Source organism: Lithobates pipiens, unplaced genomic scaffold (assembly GCF_037356315.1).
Source record: "Lithobates pipiens isolate NorthernLeopardFrog02 unplaced genomic scaffold, aLitPip1_a1.2 Scaffold_18, whole genome shotgun sequence".
NCBI classification, from domain to species: domain Eukaryota; kingdom Metazoa; phylum Chordata; class Amphibia; order Anura; family Ranidae; genus Lithobates; species Lithobates pipiens.
The window spans coordinates 563,203,230-563,225,063 of record NW_027507758.1 but is presented as its reverse complement, the minus strand read 5'-3'; the positions used below and the strand labels follow the sequence as shown (position 1 = coordinate 563,225,063).

The window sequence follows — 21,834 nt, the reverse complement described above, 5'->3', positions numbered from 1 at the left end:
TTACTTTTTTTTCTTATTACTATTTTTTTTTTAATAACTTTTTTTATTTTAATTTTTTATTTATTTTTTGTCTTGTTTTGTTTTGTTTGTTTTGTTGTACTGTCTTGTAGTGTCCTGGTTTTGTTATATGTAGGAAGGTTAGAGTAAACGAAGGGGAAGGACAGAGATTGATACTGTAATATGAATATTTGGTTAGACTGAGTGCTTAAATGCTTGACCAAGGAGAGATGAGTACCTGGAGCCATCCCATTGCTTTATTTTAGGAGTGACCTGAGTTATATTAAGGTAACCATTTACGGTAAGTGATTATTTGACATATGTATAACAGATATTGATATTGATGTTGTTGTCTTATACTTTTGTATTTAATTTTTGTGAAAAAAAAACTAATAAAAAATAAAAATAAAATGGTTGTTAACCCTTAAAAAAAAAAAGAAAGTTGGTTAAAAGTCTTTGTAAGCTTTAGGCTAGGTTCATACCTAGCATCTTCTAAATGTGTTTTTTCACACTTTTTTTTGCATATTTCTCATGTATTTTCAGGCTACACGCACAGGGCAGCCCATGCATTTCAATATTATGCAAAAATGCACTTCTGCGTTTTACATTTGGGGTGCCATTAACAATGAATGGCACTGCAAGCGCAACACATTTTTTTGTGTATTAGGTGAATGCACGTAAAAATGTGTGTTTTTGCAGGCATTCACAGAACGCTCGGGTGTGAATGGAGCTTTGGTGTTGAACCCAGAGAAGTGTATGGGGAAACCTCTGTCCATTTAGGGCATTGGGAAACCAGCATCTGGTCTTGAACATTGACTAAGCCAGCTGCCCTTTGTGCCATCAGGAGTTGGTAGTCTTCATTGCACCTTAAAGCGGGAGTTCCACCGTTTTGTTTTTTTAAAAGTCAGCAGCTACAAATACTGCAGCTGCTGACTTTTAAAATAAGGACACTTACCCGCCCAGCGTGCCCGTGATGTCGGCACCCGAAGCCGATCTCTCGATCGTCTCTTGGGTGCTGCCGCTGCCATCTTGGGTATGGAAATCAGGAAGTGGAGCCTTGCGGCTTCATTTCCCGGTTCCCTACTGCGCATGCGCGAGTTGCGCTGCACAATAAGGATGGTCCCCACTGTCTCTGGGATCCGCGTGTTTCCCAGCAGACAGCGGTGGACCCGCAAGAAGTGGCGTAAATATCCGCAGATTCTGTGGATGTCTATGTCAGAAGCGGGTGCAGATACCTGTACTGTACAGGTATCTGCACCCCCCTCCCCCCTGAAAGGTGCCAATTGTGGCGCCGGGGGGGGGGGTTCCAATGAGCGGAAGTTCCACTTGCGGCGCGCCGTGTCTGGCCAGGGCAATCATCTGGGACCTGTGACGTGTCCTAGATGATGGCCAAGAGGGAGGGGGAGAGGTGATCTCCCTTCCAGTGCCGCGGTGCGCCAGGGGGTCATCTCCCTTAAAGCGGAAGTTCCATTTTTGGGTGGAACTCCACTTTAACACAGGTCCCTTAGTGCAACTTGTCATGACTTTATTAGCATTGATTTTTCCCCTAAAATGCATTGGCTGTATTTGATGCTCTTAACCATTAAATGTTTCTAAAAGTCCATCAAGTGAGAAGAACTTTTTTACCAGATGCTCCTCTATATAAATTTAAGCTATTCTACAGAAGAAATTATAGATTCACCCCTTGCCGACCAGCGCACGACGATATACGTCGGCACAATGGCATGGCTGGGTAAATAGGCATACAGGTACGTCCCCTTTAAACCACAGCATTGTGGCACGTATTCCGTGGGTCCCGTGGACTCAGCGTCAGCCGGGGGCCCATGATCGTGTCAGGAAGTGGCAAAACGGGGGAGATGCCTATGTAAAATAGGCATTTCCCTGTTCTGCCTAGCAACATGACAGAAATCTACTGCTCCCCGTCATCGGGAGCAGTGATCTCTGTCATGTTCTAGTGAGACAATGCCCCCCACAGGTAGAATCACTCCCTAGGACACACTTAACCCCTTGATCGCCCCCTAGTGTTTAACCCCTTCTCTGCCAGTGTCATTTACACAGTAATCAGAACATTTTGTTTAAATGACAATGGTCCCAAAATAGTGTCAAAAGTGTCCGATGTGTCTGCCATATTTTGCAGTCATGATAAAAATTGCAGATCGCCGCCATTACTAATAGAAAAAAATGATAACAAAAATGCCATAAATCTATCCCTTATTTTGTAGACGCTATAACTTTTGCACAAACCAATCAATATATGCTTATTGCGATTTTTACTAAAAATATAAAACTTTTTGAAGGATTGTCAATCATAAAAGAATATGCACATAAAATGCTATTTATGATAATTATCATCAATATAATCAATATAATTTCAGAATTAAAATTAATACATTTGTTTTTCCAGAAGTACATGCCAATTATACAAGATGCAAGTGCCTTCTCCAGCATTTTGTTACATGACATTCTGGAACTGGGAAGAGAAGCCGTGATCAGACTCTGGGAATGCCTCTGCGCATTGTTAAAAGATCATCCTCATCCTAATTTATTGGCAATTCTAGATGAAATTTTCCATATAGGTAACAGTACCTTGTTTTTAGAATCAAATTTGTTATATCATAATCATCATTGGCATAGATAGCATTACACTCGATACATTAGACCAGGGTCAGCAACCCGTGGGCCGCACCCGGCCCGCCACTGCTAGATGACCGGCCCATCAGTGCCCATGATTAAATCGGGGGCACTCGGCCAGCAGACATTTTTGCCGATGTCCTCCTCTTCATTGGACAGCGGCGAGCATCGGTATCACAGGGCTGGATGGGAGCTGAAACCGATGGAGTTAACTTTTTACATTACACAGCAGGTGATTGGTTGCCAGGCAATCCTAGTAACCAACCACCAGCCTATTAATGTGAAAAGTTAACCAGCAGTTCCCGTCCCCATCCAGCCCTGTGATATTGATCTCTGCTCGGCTCACTGTACACCTGTGTAAGGTAGGATAGCTCTACCTACTCAGTGCGTGTGTATGTGTGTGCATGTGTGGGGTGGAGAAGGGCAAAGGACACTATGGGGGATATAAAGGACACTATGGGGGATATAAAGGACACTATGGGGGATACAAAGGACACTATGAGGGGTACAAAAGACACTATGGTAGGGACAGAGGACACTATGAGGGGTATAGAGGACACTATGGGGGGTACAGAGGACACTATGGGGGGTACAGAGGACACTACAGTGGGGGAGAGGGATCCCATCTCCCCTGTGGACAGGGACCCTTTCTCCCCTGGGGACATGGACCCCATCATCCCTGGGGACAGGGCCCTCATATCCAGACCATGCTGGCTGGCAAGGCTGGTGTCAGCCAGGATGGGGGAGGGGACAGTAGAATCCAAATCCCCAGCCACATGCTCCCTCAGGGTGAACTGACTTTGTATTAAGCACCTTCAGGCTGGGTTCACACTGCAGCGATGTGGGAACGCCGCGAATCCGCGGCGGTTTCCCGCATCGCATGCCTCCCGGCGGCAGTTCACACTGCCCTATGCGAACTGCTGGGAGTGTCAGTGAAACGTTAATGACACCCCCAGATCAGTTCGCATATTGCAGTGCGATCTGCAAACTCGGACAGGAATCGGATCACATGGTGTGAACACCCATGCGATCCGATTCTGTTGCGGACCAAAAAAAGGGTCCTGTGCGAGTTTGGAGCGGGTGCGATGTGAATTCAGCCATACTATCTGTATGGCTGAACTCGCATCACACAGAGATCGGATGTGATTTGCACTCCAGTGCGGTGCGAATCACATCCGGTTCTCGTAGCCGCAGCAGTGTGAACCCAGCCTTAAGTGAGGTAAACCTGTACTGTTATGATTACTGTGTTAGGATTATTATTATCGTAATTTATTAGCAGCGGCCCTCCGTGCATTCACATACATTTAATCCAGCCCTTAAGTGGAAAAAGGTTGTTGACCCCTGACTTATACTATAACTGCTACTGAAAGCTGAGGGTGGGGCATGGATGCCTCTGCTCAGAACAAGATTAATATAGAGACTATGCCTTACAGAGCTACTTCCCCACTCCATCCTCCTTCCCAACTGGTGCTTAACCACTTGCTTACTGGGCACTTAAACCCCCCTCAGTCCCAGACCAATTTTCAGCTTTCAGCGCTGATACACTTTGAATGACAATTGCGTGGGCATACAACACTGTACCCAAATGAAATTTTTATCATTTTTTTCCCACAAATAGAGCTTTCTTTTGGTGGTATTTAGTTACAGCTCGGAGTTTTATTTTTTGCTAAACAAACAAAAAAAGATGCAAAAAAAATAAAAATCATGTTTTAATAGTTTGTTATAAAATTTTGCAAACGGGTCATTTTTCTCCTTCATTGAAGTGCGCTGATAAGGCGGCACTGATAGGCTGCATTGGTGGGCACTGATGGGCTGCATTGGTGGGCACTGATAGGCTGCATTGGTGGGCACTGATAGGCTGCACTGGTGGGCACTGATAGGCATAGTTAAGGCGGCACTAATAGGCACAGATAAGGCGGCACCGATGGGCACAGATAAGGCGGCACTGATGGGCAAAGATGGGCACAGATAAGATGGCACGGATGGGTGGCACGGATAAGTGGCACGGATGGGTGGCACGGATGGGCACTGATAGGTACCACAGATAGATGGGACTGATGGGCACTGATAGGTGGCACTGATAGGTGGCTCTGATAGGTGGCACTGCTGGGCACTGATGGGCGGCACTGCTGGGCACTGATGGGCGGCACTGCTGGGCACTGATGGGCGGCACTGGGGTGCAGCACCTTTGAGGCAGATTGGGTGGCACTGTGGGTGGCACTGTGGGTGGCACTGTGGGTGGCACTGTGGGCACTATGGGCACAGACGGGGGGCACTTACTTTTACTTTTATTTATCCTTCAGGATGGCACTGCGGGAGGCAGGTGGGCACTGGCAGGTGGCATGTGGTGCCTTGCATTGCTGGCCGTGATCGGGACTGATGTCCCGATCACGGCCGCCGGTGATCGGCTTTTTTTTTTTCTCCTCGCGCTGTCAGCGCGAGGAGGAATAATAGCCAATTACCGGCTCCGTTCTATCACATGATCAGCTGTCATTGGCTGACAGCTGATCACGTGATAAGGGGTCGGGATCGACCCCTTGCACGGATCGGTGATCAGGCGAGTCTCATAGACTCGCCGATCACAGAGCGCGCCGCGCGCGCCCCTCAGGGGGCGCGCAGGCCACTCGTAACCGGGACGACGTCAATAGACGTAGTCCCGGAAATCTAGGTCCGCGCTAATGCCGTCATTCGGCAATAGCGCGGTACCCAAGTGGTTAAATGACTGGAATTGTTATCCATAAGAACAGTTGCGCCACTCCCCTGGTCATATGACAGTGCTTGGGCCCAGCAGTTACTTGTAGCAAAGACAAAGGAGAGTAGGTCACTTGCTCTTCTGTACCTGAAAGTGGTGTTGTCACCAGCTGCAGAGGAAGGAGCAGTGGAAAAAAAGTTGATAAAGAGTGTAAAGGGAAGTTAGGGAAGGATCTTTGTAGCACATTTTGAATGACAATTGCTCGGTCATGCAACACTGCACAAATTAAATTTTTATCATTTTTGATAGAGATAGAGCTTTCTTTTGATAGTATTTATTCACTACAGGGGTTTTTATTTTTCACGAAATAAATTATGTAGACATGTCACTGGAGAAGTGATCGAGGGGGTGTACATCTCACCTAGGTTGCTACACAGTGTGAGATGGTAAATCCAGGATGGATCAGTTTCTCAGCAGCGATATGCTGCTGAGTTGTTATTTAATTTTGCCGGGCCTGGGTTTATATGGAATGGCAGGTAGGTTTGGTAGAGGGACCTGTCATTCCACATCCCCCGATCCAGTTCTGGGTTTGGGATCAGGTGAGCTTTGATCCTAATTAGCCTGGGAAGCTAAAGGCACTGCAGGGTCTGCAGGTGGTTGCTCTCAGCCAGGGAATGAACAATCTGTGTGTTGAAGGAAGCTGCAAGCACAGCCACTGCTGGAGCTAAAACTCACCCTGCGATATCCAGGCGAAAGACGCTGTGTTTGTAAGTGTCAGATAGGTGAGCAGAACCTGTTAGTAAGCGCCCAGCCGGGCTAGGACTTTTATTTTTGTTGTACTTAGAAAGCACGGTGTTGCTGTATATTTTGTTTGCTGGACTGTTTGTACCACGAATAAACGCCAAGATCTGCTTTATAAATTCCAAGTCTGCTGTGAACTGTGTCCAAACACACCCTACCCCGGGAAGATCCCTTACAATTGGTGGAGGTAGCGGGCAACGCGGTTGCTAGGGGCAACGGTGTGGACAGACTTGGCTACAGCTGCTGATGTCCTGGGTGAAAGCTGCAACTACACTCCAAGAACAGTCCAGCAACATGGAGGAGATGCTGAAGCAGTTTATGCAAGTGAGTTTGCAACAACAGCAGGCTCAGACAGAGGCCAATAGACGACATGAACAGTCCATGGCTGCACAACAGCAGGCTCAGACAGAGGTCAATAGACGACATGAACAGTCCATGGCTGCACAACAACAACTTATCGAGCACCTGATAGCAAATCGAGAGGCGCCTGTGGTGATGGGAGCCGCTCCAGAGATTTTTTTTGGGAGAAGGACTGTGCAGAAAGCGCTGCAAAAGATGACTGCTGAGGACGATGTTGAAGCCTATCTAACAGTATTTGAGCGCGTGGCTGAGCGAGAGAAGTTACCAGCCGCTGAGTGGGCAGAGGTAATTGCGCCCTATTTAACAGGTGAACCTCAAAAGGCCTACTATGACCTCAGTGAGCAAGAGGTTAAGGACTATACTCGGCTAAAAGAGGAGATACTTGCCCGACTAGGAGTTACTACTGCAGTCCGTGCCCGGAGGGTACGCAACTGGAGCTACAGTCTGGACAAATCAGCGAGGTCCCAGATGTATGACCTAATCCATTTGGCAAGAAAGTGGTTGGAGCCAGACACTTCTACTCCTGCACAAATCCTAGAGAAGGTCGTGATGGTTCGCTACCTCCGAGCACTTCCTACTGACCTGCAACGCTGGGTGGGACAAGGTGATCCTAAGAATGCCAACGAACTTGTCAACCTTGTGGAGAGGTTCCAGGCGACTGAGGACTACCTCCGTGATGTTCCTGCAGAATCTTCACCTCCCCGGAGCGCCAGATCTGTGCCGTCAGCTGGTAAGAGACTTCCATCTATTGGGGGAGTGTGGAGGGGTGCTGATGGAGGGAAAAGGGCTCAAGTGGTGTCTCAGGGACAAAAGGCTGGTGATGGTCCCGGGTGGCTAAGGGGCTCTGAAAAGGACTCCTTGCCAAAGAGACCAGGCCCTATCCAGTGTTGGAGATGCCATGAGGCGGGACACGTGTCGGCCCATTGCCCTCTTACCTCTGAACCCATGGAATGTGACGCTAGCCGGCGTCAGTCGCTATTTGCGGAACCATCTTGTGCTGCAGTTCCTGGACTAGAGACTGAACCGCAAATCTGCGACATCACAATCAATGACTTTCCTGTTAAAGCGTTAATGGACTCAGGAAGCCTCGTAACCTTGGTGCATGCTAGCCTGGTGACTGGGGACTTAGAGTCTAAAAAGCATATGAGCGTTGTGTGTATACATGGTGATACAAAAGTGTACCCTATAGTGCTGGCTAAAGTCGGGACTGAACAAGGCACAGTACAATATGAAGTGGGTGTGGTTAAAAACCTCATGCATAATGTAATATTGGGGCGCGATTTTCCTTTATTCTGGGCTCTCTGGGAAAAAAGAAAAATCCCCAAAAGGAGTGAGGATACCTCTAAGGGGGTTGCCTTGTCCACTGTGAATGATAAAAGTGTACAGGATGAAAATGATTGTTTTCCTTTGCAGGTCCTGGCTGGGGAGGAGGAGGCTCCTCCCACTGAGCAAAATATACTAGACTTAGAGGTGTCTAGCGATAATTTTGGGGCTGCACAATTACAGGACCCCACTCTCAAAAATGCGAGAGAGCAGGTTGCTGTTATGAACGGGGTACCTCAGGAACCAGATGCTGAAAAAAGATTTCCACATTTTTCGGTGACTAATGATCTTTTCTATAGAGTCAATAAGGTTAAGGATGAGATTGTGGAACAGCTTCTGGTACCTAAGCCGTACCGGCGTCAGGTGCTTGACATGGCACATAACCATGTTCTTGGGGGACACTTGGGGACTGACAAAACGCGAGAGAGGGTTCTCCAGAGGTTTTTTTGGCCGGCCATATATGATGACATTAAAAAATACTGTGAGTCGTGCCCCACATGTCAGGTTAGTGCCCCAGTGTCACATTTTCGCAGTCCTTTGGTTTCGCTCCCTATTATAGAGGTGCCTTTTGAGCGTATTGCCATGGATTTAGTGGGTCCCATTGTAAAGTCAGCTAGAGGACACCAGTATATTTTGGTAGTCCTGGATTATGCGACCCGCTATCCTGAGGCTGTACCCTTAAGAAACACTGCATCTAAAACAATTGCACGTGAGTTGTTTTATATGTTCTCTAGGACTGGGATCCCCAAAGAAATCCTAACTGACCAAGGTACGCCATTTATGTCGAAAGTAATGAAGGAATTATGCAGACTATTTAAAATCTCACACATCCGTACCTCTGTATACCACCCCCAGACGGACGGATTGGTGGAGAGATTTAATAAAACTTTGAAACATATGTTGAAGAAAGTGGTGGCAAAAGATGGGCGTGACTGGGATCATTTATTACCCTACCTCATGTTTGCTATTAGGGAGGTGCCCCAAGCGTCCACAGGGTTCTCACCATTCGAGTTGGTCTATGGTCATCACCCTAGGGGTCTACTAGACATTGCAAAAGAGACATGGGAGAATGAGTCCACCCCATACAAGAGTGTTATTGAGCATGTAGCACAAATGCAGGACCGTATAGCCACTGTAATGCCCCTGGTAAGGGAACACCTCCAGAGGGCTCAAGAGGCCCAAAGTAGAATTTACAACCGGTCCGCAAGAATCAGGACATTCAACCCAGGCGATAGGGTCCTTATACTAGTCCCCACTGTTGAGAGTAAATTCTTGGCGAAGTGGCAAGGTCCCTATGAAATTGTTGAAAAGGTCAGTGAGGTGAACTACAAGGTGCACCAACCAGGTAGAAGGAAGCCTTTCCAAGTTTATCACATAAACTTGATCAAGCCCTGGAAAGACAGGGAATCCTTGGTGGCGACAAATACTGTTAATAATTTGTCACCACCAATCCCTCCAGTCAAGGTAGGTGATACTCTATCAGTGTCACAGAAACAGGAGGCTCAGGAATTTTTACAGAAAAACAAAAACAAGTTCTCTGACCTCCCAGGGCGTACACACCTCATCCATCATCACATTGAAACTGAGCCTAGAAGCAGAGTAAACCTTAAGCCCTATAGGATACCCGAGGCACGTAGGGAAGCCGTATCTGCCGAGGTAAAACGTATGCTTGCTCTGGGGGTAATTGAGGTGTCACAGAGTGAATGGTCCAGCCCAATTGTGCTAATCCCAAAGCCCAATGGAACTTGGAGGTTCTGTAACGATTTCAGAAAGTTGAATGAGATCTCCAAGTTCGATGCGTATCCTATGCCCAGGGTAGATGAGTTGATTGAGAAGTTGGGTAACGCCAGGTACATAACCACCCTCGATCTCACAAAGGGCTACTGGCAGATTCCACTTTCTGGTGAGGCTAAAGAGAAAACTGCATTCTCCACCCCTGATGGGCTATTCCAGTATGTAGTGATGCCATTCGGGTTACATGGAGCGCCTGCAACTTTCCAGAGGTTGATGGACTTGATTCTGCGACCACATCGTGATTACTCAGCTGCCTACCTCGATGATGTGGTCATTTTTAGCCCTGATTGGGAAAGTCACCTCTGTAAGGTACAGGCCGTGTTGGATGCCATAAGTGATGCGGGGTTGACCATAAATGCCGAGAAGTGTGCTCTAGCCCTAGAAGAGGCCAAATATCTAGGCTACATTATTGGGAGAGGGTTGATTAAGCCACAGCTAAATAAAATTGAGGCAATACAGAATTGGCCTAGACCCCTGACAAAGAAACAGGTTAGAGCTTTCCTGGGTATTACGGGGTATTACCGTAGATTTGTGCCGAACTTTGCCTCAGTTGCTGCTCCACTAACTGACTTGACAAAGGGCGGAAAGACAGCAATGGTCACGTGGACCCCAGAGGCCGAGAAGGCTTTCCAAAGCCTTAAGTCGGCCTTGTGCCAACCACCTGTCTTAGTTACCCCCGATTTCAGGCGAGAATTTCTGGTCCAGACAGATGCCTCTAACACAGGCTTAGGTGCAGTACTCTCACAAGTAGTGAATGGTGAGGAGCATCCAGTGACGTACTTGAGTAGAAAACTAACCCCGGCCGAGAAAAATTATGCCATTGTGGAGCGAGAATGTTTGGCAGTAAAGTGGGCCCTAGAATCGTTAAAGTATTACTTGCTAGGCAGGAAATTCAAGTTGGTGACAGACCATGCCCCCCTAACATGGATGAAGTTAAACAAGGAGAGAAATGCAAGAGTGACTAGATGGTTTCTCTCCCTACAAAACTTTAATTTCACTGTGGAACACAGGCCAGGGAAATTACAGGCAAATGCTGACGCATTGTCAAGGGTAAGTTGTCTGTGGGGACAAAAGGCTCAGCCCTCCGTTCTGAAAAAGAGGGGGGGGATATGTAGACATGTCACTGGAGAAGTGATCGAGGGGGTGTACATCTCACCTAGGTTGCTACACAGTGTGAGATGGTAAATCCAGGATGGATCAGTTTCTCAGCAGCGATATGCTGCTGAGTTGTTATTTAATTTTGCCGGGCCTGGGTTTATATGGAATGGCAGGTAGGTTTGGTAGAGGGACCTGTCATTCCACATCCCCCGATCCAGTTCTGGGTTTGGGATCAGGTGAGCTTTGATCCTAATTAGCCTGGGAAGCTAAAGGCACTGCAGGGTCTGCAGGTGGTTGCTCTCAGCCAGGGAATGAACAATCTGTGTGTTGAAGGAAGCTGCAAGCACAGCCACTGCTGGAGCTAAAACTCACCCTGCGATATCCAGGGGAAAGACGCTGTGTTTGTAAGTGTCAGATAGGTGAGCAGAACCTGTTAGTAAGCGCCCAGCCGGGCTAGGACTTTTATTTTTGTTGTACTTAGAAAGCACGGTGTTGCTGTATATTTTGTTTGCTGGACTGTTTGTACCACGAATAAACGCCAAGATCTGCTTTATAAATTCCAAGTCTGCTGTGAACTGTGTCCAAACACACCCTACCCCGGGAAGATCCCTTACAATTAAAAAAGACAGAAAAAATACACTTTTCTTAGTTTCTATTATTACATTTTGCTAATAAGTATTATTTCTTTTTCACTGGTGTGCGCTGATGAGGCTGCACTGATGGGCACAAGTGCTGCGCAAACTGTTGGTGCTATATAAATCATGTATAATAATAATAATAATAGGCACTGATGAGGCTGCACTAATGGGTACTGATAAAGCTGCAATTATGAGGCAGATGAGGCTGAATTGATGGGCACTGATAAGGCTGCACTGATGAACATGATGGTCACTGATGAGACTACACTGATTAAGCAGTACTGATGGGAACTGATGAGGCGGCACTGATAAGTTGCACTGATGGGCACTGATAAGCTACACCATTGGGCACTGATGGGCACTGATTAGGAGGCACGGTTGGGGCTGTACTGATGAGGTAGCACTGATGGGCACTGATAGGCTGCACTGATTTGCACTGATGAAGCTGCCCTGATAAGGCTACACTGATGAGGTTGCACGGATGAGCACGATGGGCACTGATGAGGCTGCACTGATGAAGCAGAACTGATGGCCACTGATAAGCTGCACTGATGGACACTGATTAGGAGGCACTGACGAGGCTGTTCTGATAAACGGTACTAATGATCAGGGCACTGATGATCAGTGCCCTGATTATCAGTGTAAACATTGTACTCAGTGTGCCCTGTCAGATCAGCTCTCCTCTTTCACACGCTGTCTCTGTGTGAGGAAAGGAGAGCCGATAACTGGCAAGTCTATTTACATGTGACCAGCTGTGATTGGACACAGCTGATCACATGGCAAAGGGCTTCTGTGATTGGCCCTTTACCCCAGTGGTCAGCTGTGTCCAAAGCACATGGTGGTCACAGAGTGCGCCTGATGCGTGGACATGGGAGAGCATTCATGAACGTTCTCCTAGAATTAGAGGCCTGTGCTGTAGCTGTCTTTGGCTATAGCGTGGGCAGGGAGTGGTTAAAATAAGTTTTTACTTTCCTCTGTAGCTGCTTGTACTGTAGTGTAATTTGCCCTCAAAGGATTTACCCCCTTAATGACCAGGCCATTTTTTGGGATAAGGCACTACACTGCTGTACCCAAACAAAATTGATGTCCTTTTTTTCCCCACAAATAGAGCTTTCTTTTGGTGCCATTTGATCACCTCTGCAGTTTTTATTTTTTGCACTATAAACAAAAAAAGCCACAATTTTGAAAAAAAAAAAACACATTATATTTTACTTTCTGCTATAATAAATATCCAAATAAAATAACAATGTCTTCATCAGTTTAGGCCAATATGTATTCTACTACATATTTTTGGTAAAAAAAATCGCAATAAGCATATATTGATTGGTTTTGTGCAAAAAGTATTATGTCTACAAAATATGGAATAGATTTATGGCATTTTTATTATTTTATTTTATTATTAGCAGTGGCGGAAATCTGCGATTTTTAGCGGAACTGCGACATTGCGGCAGTCAGATCTGACACTTTTAACACTTTTTTGGGACCATTGACATTTATACTATGATCAGAGCTAAAAATAGTCACTGATTACTGTATAAATGTCAGACAGGGAAGGGGTTAACACTAGGGGGCGATCAAGGGGTTAAATGTGTGACCTAGGGAGTGTTTCTAACTGTGGGGGGATGTGACTGCCTGGAGGAGGAGACCGATCACTGTTAATAACCAGTATGAACAGCAGATCGGTCTCCTCTCCCCTGACAGAACAGAGATCTGTCTGTTTACATTGACAGACCTCCATTCTGGCTCTCTCAGGAGCTCTAATGCACGTGCCTATGTTACGCGGGGGCCTATACCCTTTAAAGCACCCGCTGTACAGCTATGGCATATCGTGCAAGGTGAGCCAACATGCCGCCGTAGAATGACAGTGGCTGGTCAGCAACTAGTTAAATAAAAACTGAAATTGCAACTAGGTAATCAAATTCTGAACCAATAATAATGCAGAGCTTTTGAGAACAGCCTACACACTGTCTCCAGTGCTTCCACTATGAACATTAAAGGGGTTGTAAAGGTAAATATTTTTTTACCTTAATGCATTCTATGCATTAACCCCCCTAGCGGTAATCCAGAGTCTGGCTCGGGGTAGGAATATACTGATAGGAGTGGTAACCCCGAGCCAGACTTGGGATGGCTTCGCTTGATGCAGGGGAGGACACAGGGATCGTTACTCACCTTGTCCCCTGGATCCAGCGATGTCCGCCGCGCTGTGCGATCGAGCCGTCCTGCGCTCGATTCACAGTGCCGAATGCCACCGAGCTCCGTTCCCTGCGACGTTACGGCGCACGGGAGCGGAGAACGGCGGCAAATTCAAAAAAGTTAAAACACACTAAACACACACAGCACTGTAATCTTACAGATTACAGTGCTGTATTAAAAAATACACACCCCCTTTGTCCCTAGTGGTTTGTGCAATGCCCTGCATGCACTTTTATATTATAAATACTGTTTTTTACTGCCTGGAATTTGCAACCAAAAAGTGTCAATTTTTCAGTGTTTTAGGATTTTATTACATTATTGAATACATTTTATTATTCTTTATTATATTATAAACTTTATCATACCCGGGATGTCTGCTAGACTCTGGTTTGAACAGATTTAAGAGCGTTATTCCTAAGAATTACAGGACTACAAAATAAAAGCCAGATTTCCGTGCAAAATAATTGTACCGCTTTCAGCACCTAATTCCAGACTGAATCATACCGCCAGGGAGGTTAAGGTGAAAAAACATCTGACAGTGCCGGCCCCCCATCTTACTTACCTGACCCCTCAAAGGTCCCGCGCTTGCCCCCAACGTCCTCTTCGCCGCTCAGCCTGGCCGTTGACTGGCTGGAGTAGATGGATTGAAAGCAGCGCAGCCATTGGCTCGCGCTGCTGTCAATCACATCCAATGATGCGGCATGCCGGGGGCGGGGCCGAGTGATACAGTGAGCGGTTATAGCCGCCGGCTGTATCACGGAAGCGCCCGCAAGTGCTTCTCACCATGCAAGGGAGCTCGCATGGTGAGAAGTTCTTGCGGGGGGAAGCAGAGACAGCCGCCGAGGGACCCCAGAAGACCAGGTTCGGGGCCACTCTGTGCAAAACAAGCTGCACAGTGGAGATAAGTATAACATGTTTGTTATTTAAAAGAAAATTAAAAATCCACACTATCTGCAGCTACATAGGTCAGTATCGGCTTGTTTTAAAGCATAGTTAAGAATATGTAAATGCCTACACAGCTTGGCCACTGGTTCACTTTAAGGCTCAGGTTATGTTAGGATAGTGCTAGGGTCAGCATTTAGGTATTTTAACCCTGAAACAAATATATTGCAGATTTCCGATTCATAAATGCAGTGGCTGTGATGGTTTTGATGGTTTCTTATTTAGCTTTTTTTCTTTTATTCTAACCTGGTAATCTGGCCAGTAACACACTTTCTGTCTTAAAGCGGTAGTAAACCCGCAATTTTATTATTATTTTTTTAACACATGCAAAGCAAAAGGCATAATGAGCTAGAACGAGGCCCCGACATCTGGCCCGATCCACGCCGAGGGAGCTGACATGCTCCCTCTGCGTTTCTTCCGGGTATCGCGGCTCCGGTGCTGTGAGTGGCCGGAGCCGCGATATCGTCACTCCCGCGCATGCGCGCGGGAGATTTCATTCTGGCCGGCCGGCCACCGCCGGATTTTCAGGCCGAGAATCCCCATGTGCGCATGCGCCGCTGCAGTCAGCGGCACATACCGAGGGGAATATCTCCTAAACCGTACAGGTTTAGGAGATATTTTTTTTACCTACAGGTAAGCCTTATTATAGGCTTTCCTGTAGGTAAAGGTTAAAAAATTGAGTATGCAACCACTTTAAGGTGTCTTCATGCTGGCTAGAGAGGCAACTGTGATACCCTTGGACAACAGCATTGTTAGCCTGGGGGAAAATGTGTTAAACTAGCAGATTCAGATGGATTTGACTAACAATTTATAGCTGAACTCCAGCTAACGCTTTTTAAGCAGTTACAGCAAAATATTTTTTTTTCCTTTTTGGATAAAGATTTTATATAAATTAATAAAAGCTGAACATTGTAAGCAACCTGTCAGTGTTAAGAGGTTTGTCTCAACCCTCTAACTGCAACTTTTTCTGCACAGCTTGGTCTATAAAGAAAGTTACATAATAACATACTTATTGGCAGGATCAAAATGGGACAAAAATTAAAACAAATGCAGCCACCACAACTAAGAATTGGTAAGCTGCTATACATTAAATGTTGTTTTTGGGTTTAATACCACTTTAGGTGCTAGGGGAGAGGCCAAGTGTTGTGGAATATTAAATGCTAAGGGGTTGGTTAAAATGTATGTAGGGGCGTGGCCTGGCGCACGAGGGAGATGGAAGCCTGAAGCGGAGCTCCGGTAAAGAGCGACGGCTTTAACAGCACTCCAGAACGACACAACGCATCATGGGCAGGCTCTCCAAGGGGGGACCCCAGCACAACCACTCGAGGACACCGGGAGCTGCCAAAAACAAGGCGATCCCCGATATTTTCCTACCCCAGGGCCAAGGCAGGAGAGGCCCGTCGGAAGCTAAGATGGCGCAGGCTGACACGAGGGAGGAGGAGGAAGAGGACTTTGACACAGAATCACTGGCGAACTCCGAGGAGCTGGTAAGACATTCTTCCAACTCAGACCATCCTCTAACTCATTCAGCAATGATGGAGATAGCTGCAGACATTAAATCGTCCTTCTCCACGGCCATTACTGACCTTAAGGCAGACCTAATTATGCTTACTGAGCAGATGGCAGCAGGGGAGAGGGCAGGCAAGCAGAGAGATAGAGCGCTTCAAAGGCTAGAAGAAGTCTCACAGCAACATTCCCTGCATTTGATAAATGTTAACAGACATTTAGAGGACCTTGACAACAGAGGAAGGAGATCAAATATTAGAGTCAGAGGAATACCGGAGACGATTACCCCCGACCAAATAAGATCAGTTCTCTGCTCAGTCTTTAACAAGCTGCTAGAAAGGCCCCAAGAATCCCCCATAGACTTTGACAGAGCACACAGGGCATTACGTCCTAGAGCCCCTGACCCTGCTCCACCACGTGATATCATCTGCTGTCTCACAAGCTTTACATTGAAAGAGGAAATTCTTCAAAAAGCGAGGCAAAATGATCAGATATTTTTCAACGACACAGCAATTCAACTATTTCAGGACCTCTCTCCTATCACTTTGAGAAATAGGAGAGCTGTCAAACCATTGCTTGATGCCCTCAGAGAAAAAGGCATACAGTATAGATGGAAATTTCCTTTCGCTATACAGGTGTTATACAATGGGAAAAATCACATGCTGCGCACACCAGATGAACTGCCTGCTTTTTGCAATCTTTTACAAATTGACCAAATAGAATTACCTGAATGGTATCAGGAATTCAAGCTCCCTCCCCCGGTCACCTCTCCAGCCTCCCCCATGCGAGTCACACCAAGTAAATCACCTTTTGTGAAAGGTTTGGGTGGAAAGAAACAGAAGCTATACGATAACTTTAATCACTCCACCGCACAAATCCAGTAAATACAGGGACAATCGCTAAAACAGTTATGCAATGTTCTGTTCCGAAGATCAGAACCTACTGACTTATAAGGATCACCTGTGATTAAACATTTTCCTTAGCCATTGAGGGCCTTGTAACTTATCCTACCTTTTCTGCTTCAACCACAAGATCGCAGCATCTTACCATAGAAGGACTGACAAACTTTCATTCAAGATACCTATGATGTTTAACAGAATAAATGATCTTACTTTTTTCTGTTTTTGCAAACTGAGCTCAGGAACCTCACTGTGGACCTATACTCCATGTAGAAGAACAACACCAAACAACTGAAGCCTAGATGCCCAGCTAGCCGACACCCCGGACTTCCCTGAGGTTGATCCAGCGACCTACACTAAAGCTGCTCGAGTCAACCCTTCAACCACACAGATCCTCTAACAACTTATAAGGTAATATCCGCCCTTTATTATTCTCTGCTTCTTCAGACATTGGCATCTGGACATCACCAACAACCCAACTTTTTAAAGCTCGGACATGGTAATCTGCTTTTAGCTAAGTAAACACTTGACCTGATATTGGAACATGTTACAACCTAATACTAAAGGAACTACAGACCTTCACTACCCTTCAACCATACTGATACAGAAGATATACCTACACCTTAAGCCTGTAGGGATATAACTATATTTACCTCAACATAAGCTGCCCATATGACTCTCTTTCCTGCACATGTTTAACTCACAGGCTTATCTTTTGGTCTCCCGGACCAGTTGAATTGCTCAGGGCCCTGAGCTACTAGTCCATCCGGATCTAATTTTTTCTTTTTCTAATTAAGAGCCGTTGCTCTCCCGGTTATTTTTTATGATAGTTCACAGTTTTGTTTTATTGATAGATATTTCATATTTGGTAAATATCAATTGGTACTTACTCCCGGTGGGTTCACGCCACGCTCCCACAGAGAAACGTTCTTTCTCATCACACATAGTTACGGATTTCATCCTGTTATAAGTTTTTTCTCACAAGTGTTTAGACGTAAAGACGACTGTTATAACGCTTACTTCACTTACGTTGTTACCCCTATTCCACTTTCTGTTTCCTTTCCTTCCCCCCCTCTCTGTAACCCCACCTTTTTCTTTCCCTTACACCTCTTTACTCTTTATTCAGCAATAACCCCTTCTCTCCTCTTTATACCCCCTTTTTTTTTTCTATCCCCTTTACCTCTCAGCTGTTGATTATGGCATATTTAGAACTGGGTAAGGCACCCACCATAATATCACACAATGTTAATGGTTTAAACATACCCACAAAAAGACATAAATTATTACATGAACTCAAAAAAAGCAATTCACAGATAATATTCTTACAAGAAACACACTTCAAAAGCTCGCAAGTCCCCAAACTGACGAACAACCTTTACACACGAGCATTCCACGCCACAAATCCACTGGCTAAAACGAAAGGAGTATCAATCCTCCTAAACAAAAACTTTAACCTGGATATCCATCACCAACTAATTGACCCTGAAGGTAGATATATATTCTTGAAAGGGACAATAGGCAACAAGCCGATCACTTTGGCAAACGTTTATTTCCCGAACTCCTCCCATGTAAGGTTTTGTAAACTAGTTGTAGACGAACTTAAAAGCTTTGCAGAGGGATGTATAATACTGGGAGGAGACTTTAATATTCCATTAGAACCACACCTTGATACCTCCACAGGAAAATCATGTATAGCCTATTCCACCTTAAAAAAAATTTAAAGTCTCTTGCAATCTCTTGCTCTCATTGACATATGGAGATTATTGCACCCCACAGAAAGGGACTTCACGTTCTACTCCGCAGTCCACAACAGATACACTAGAATTGACCACCTCTACATCACACAAAGAGACATACACAAACTGACAAAGGCTAAAATTGGATCTATTGGCTTCTCAGACCACGCTCCAATTGCTTCTCATCTCAGCCTGCTAGACAACCTTCCTCCCTCCTTTAATTGGAGGCTAAATCCTTCTCTTCTGGCAGACTCAACTGTTCGGGTTCAGATCCTCAAAACATTAAAAGATTATTTTTCGGAAAATATCTCCGACGAAACCTCCCCAATAATGATATGGGAAGCTCACAAAAGCGTCATAAGAGGAGAACTGATCAGGTGGGGGGGCCAGAAAAAAGAAGGAGAAAGAAAAACAGATAACTGACCTTGCGCAAAGAATCTACAAGTTAGAACTAGCACACAAAAGATCCTTGGCTCTCTCAGGACTAGCAGAACTCACATCAGCCAGGAAAGAACTCCAAGTCCTACTTGATAACAAAACCAAACGGAATTTGTTCTTCCGAAATTCCCTGTATTATGAACATGGGGATAAGGGAGGGAGACTACTAGCGAGAGCACTTAAGGACACTATGAACTTCAACAATATTTACAAGATACGCACCAGACAAGGCTCTATTACCCACGACACTAGTAGAATAGCTGACACTTTCCACCACTACTATTCAACTTTATATAACTTACCTACACAAACAAGAATGCAGCCTGGACTCAACACGAGAGATCAAGCAATCATCTCTTACTTAACTGAATGCACAATGCCGTCACTACCTATAACTGATATTACCTCCCTAGAATTACCGATTACCACAGATGAAGTCTCCAAGACTATCCGGGACCTAACTAACGGGAAAAGTCCTGGCCCAGACGGCCTGACAGCCCAATACTACAAAATCTTTGACCACACCCTATCAGAACACTTAGCCGCTGCATATAATTCAATTACCTCGGGCAGTAAACCGTCCAGTGAATTTTTAGCAGCCCACATAACAATCATACCCAAACCTAACAAAGATCCTTCAGAGTGCACAAACTATAGACCCATATCACTTCTCAACTTAGACCTCAAAATTTTAACTAAAATTATTGCCAACAGATTAAGACCTTTACTTAATAAGCTCATTGGACCTGAGCAGGTGGGTTTTATGCCCGGCCGAGAGGCTAAAGATAACACAACTAAGTCCATTAATCTGATTCACAGGATGAGGGAGGAGGGAGTCGGAGGCCTTCTCCTGTCAACTGACGCGGAGAAGGCCTTCGACCGAGTTGCGTGGGATTTCATGTTCAAAGTTTGTGAATATGTGGGATTTGGACAAAACCTACTGAGATGGATGCATGCTATCTATGCAAACCCTAGCGCTAACATTAAAGTGAATGGCTCTCTATCAAAAAAAGTATTTATCAAAAATGGTACAAGACAGGGTTGTCCGCTCTCACCCCTACTCTTCATCCTGTCAATCGAACCCCTAATCAGAACCATAAACAAACACGAAGCGATCCATGGAGTCAAGGTCCAAAACAGGGAATACAAAACTGCAGCATATGCAGACGACCTGCTCTTCTATATCACGCAGCCCCATATTTCAATTCCCAACCTGCTGAAATCATTCCAGGATTTTAACCACCTTTCCAATTTTAAAATCAATCAAAAAAAATGTGAAGCCTTGGGTCTGAACCTAGACACAAAGAATGAAAAATTGACTAAGTCCAACTGCCCATTCAAATGGGAACCAAATTCCCTGACCTATTTGTGGATTCGTCTTTCCCAAGACCCAAGTTCTTTGTTTTCACTTAATTTCCTCCCTCTTCTGACAAAAATAGAAACAGACCTGAAAAAATGGACGAAAGGGAAATTTTCATGGTTTGGCAGGGCCGCAATTTTAAAAATGGCAATCTTGCCAAGACTATTATACTTATTCCACACCCTCCCAATAGAGCTACCAGAGGCCTTCTTCACACACCTCTCCCGTATACAAAGAAATTTCTTGTGGGCCAATAAAAAACCACGAATCAGACTCACATACCTTTATAGACTAAAACAAGAAGGAGGAATAGGACTCCCGGACTTCAGAAAATACTATCAAGCGGCACAATTATCCAGAATTATAGATTGGCACTGCCACGCCAACCACAAGGACTGGGTAAATCTAGAAAAAGCCCACTCCACCTTAGATATTCCAAACTTGCCTTGGACTACCTACTCAAATCTCCCCCTCTCAATCAAAAAACACCCCACTATTAATAACACACTAAAAATTTTCAAAAAAGTTGCAATTCCATTAGGACTATCAACAGACACGGGACCTCTTTCGTCACTAGCCAATAATCCAGATTTCATACCTGGTCTTAACAACCCAAAGATGTACACTACATTCCCCTCTGACCCTCTACTTATAACTCATTGTATCCACAATAACCACCTAAACTCTAGACAGGAACTAAACAAATCATTCCCAACACATACCCTATCAGATTGGTCATACAGACAAATACATGACTTCATAACTAACAACAAACGCAAAGTTCAGTTTTTTAGACCCTTGTCCAACTTTGAACTCACATGTTTAAAGAAAACTCCAATTAGAAAAACAACTTCTATACTATACAAATGGCTTCTTTGCCATAACAATACGAAAAGAGACAAATATAAAACCAAATGGGAAAAAGATCTTAACGCCCAATTTTCCACAAAACAATGGGAAAAAGCAAATGTCTTTACACACAAATGTGCACTCAGTACAAAAATGCAAGAAGTTTCTTATAAAATACGCACACAATGGTATATTACACCTCTCACCAAACATAACTGGTCTCACCAAAATTCCAGATTCTGCTGGAGATGTGGTTCCGAAACAGGCTCCTTTCTACATCTTTGGTGGAATTGTAAACTCCTAAGACCTTTCTGGAACCAAGTTCGCTATTGGACCAACCACATCACAGGCACACATTCAATCCTTGATGCAGCCTGGTGCTTACTGCACGTAAACAGCCTATCATATGGTTCATATAAAAAATCTCTAATTAGACATTTCCTCAACACAGCCAAAATCCTGATTCCACTACATTGGAATTCAAGCTCTCTACCTTCAATTGGAGACTGGCTCCGTAAAATCCATCTTATCCATGACATGGAAGAAATTATTGCAATCAAAAAGGGCTCAATCACCC

At 45.2% G+C, this 21,834-nt stretch overlaps 1 protein-coding gene across 2 annotated transcripts in view; it reads left to right on the top strand.

Moving 5' to 3' along the window:
* Positions 1–21,834, top strand: part of LOC143988996 (uncharacterized) — a 97,070-nt gene that overhangs the window by 46,087 nt on the left and 29,149 nt on the right. The window contains exon 5 of one of the 2 annotated variants that reach the window (XM_077488980.1): positions 2,402–3,168. The exons of the other annotated variant lie outside the window; for it this stretch is intronic. Coding sequence (XP_077345106.1) covers positions 2,402–2,635 — 234 coding nt within the window. The 3' untranslated portion in view covers positions 2,636–3,168. Of the gene's footprint in view, positions 1–2,401; positions 3,169–21,834 lie in introns of those variants that run through there. 2 annotated transcript variants of the gene reach the window in all.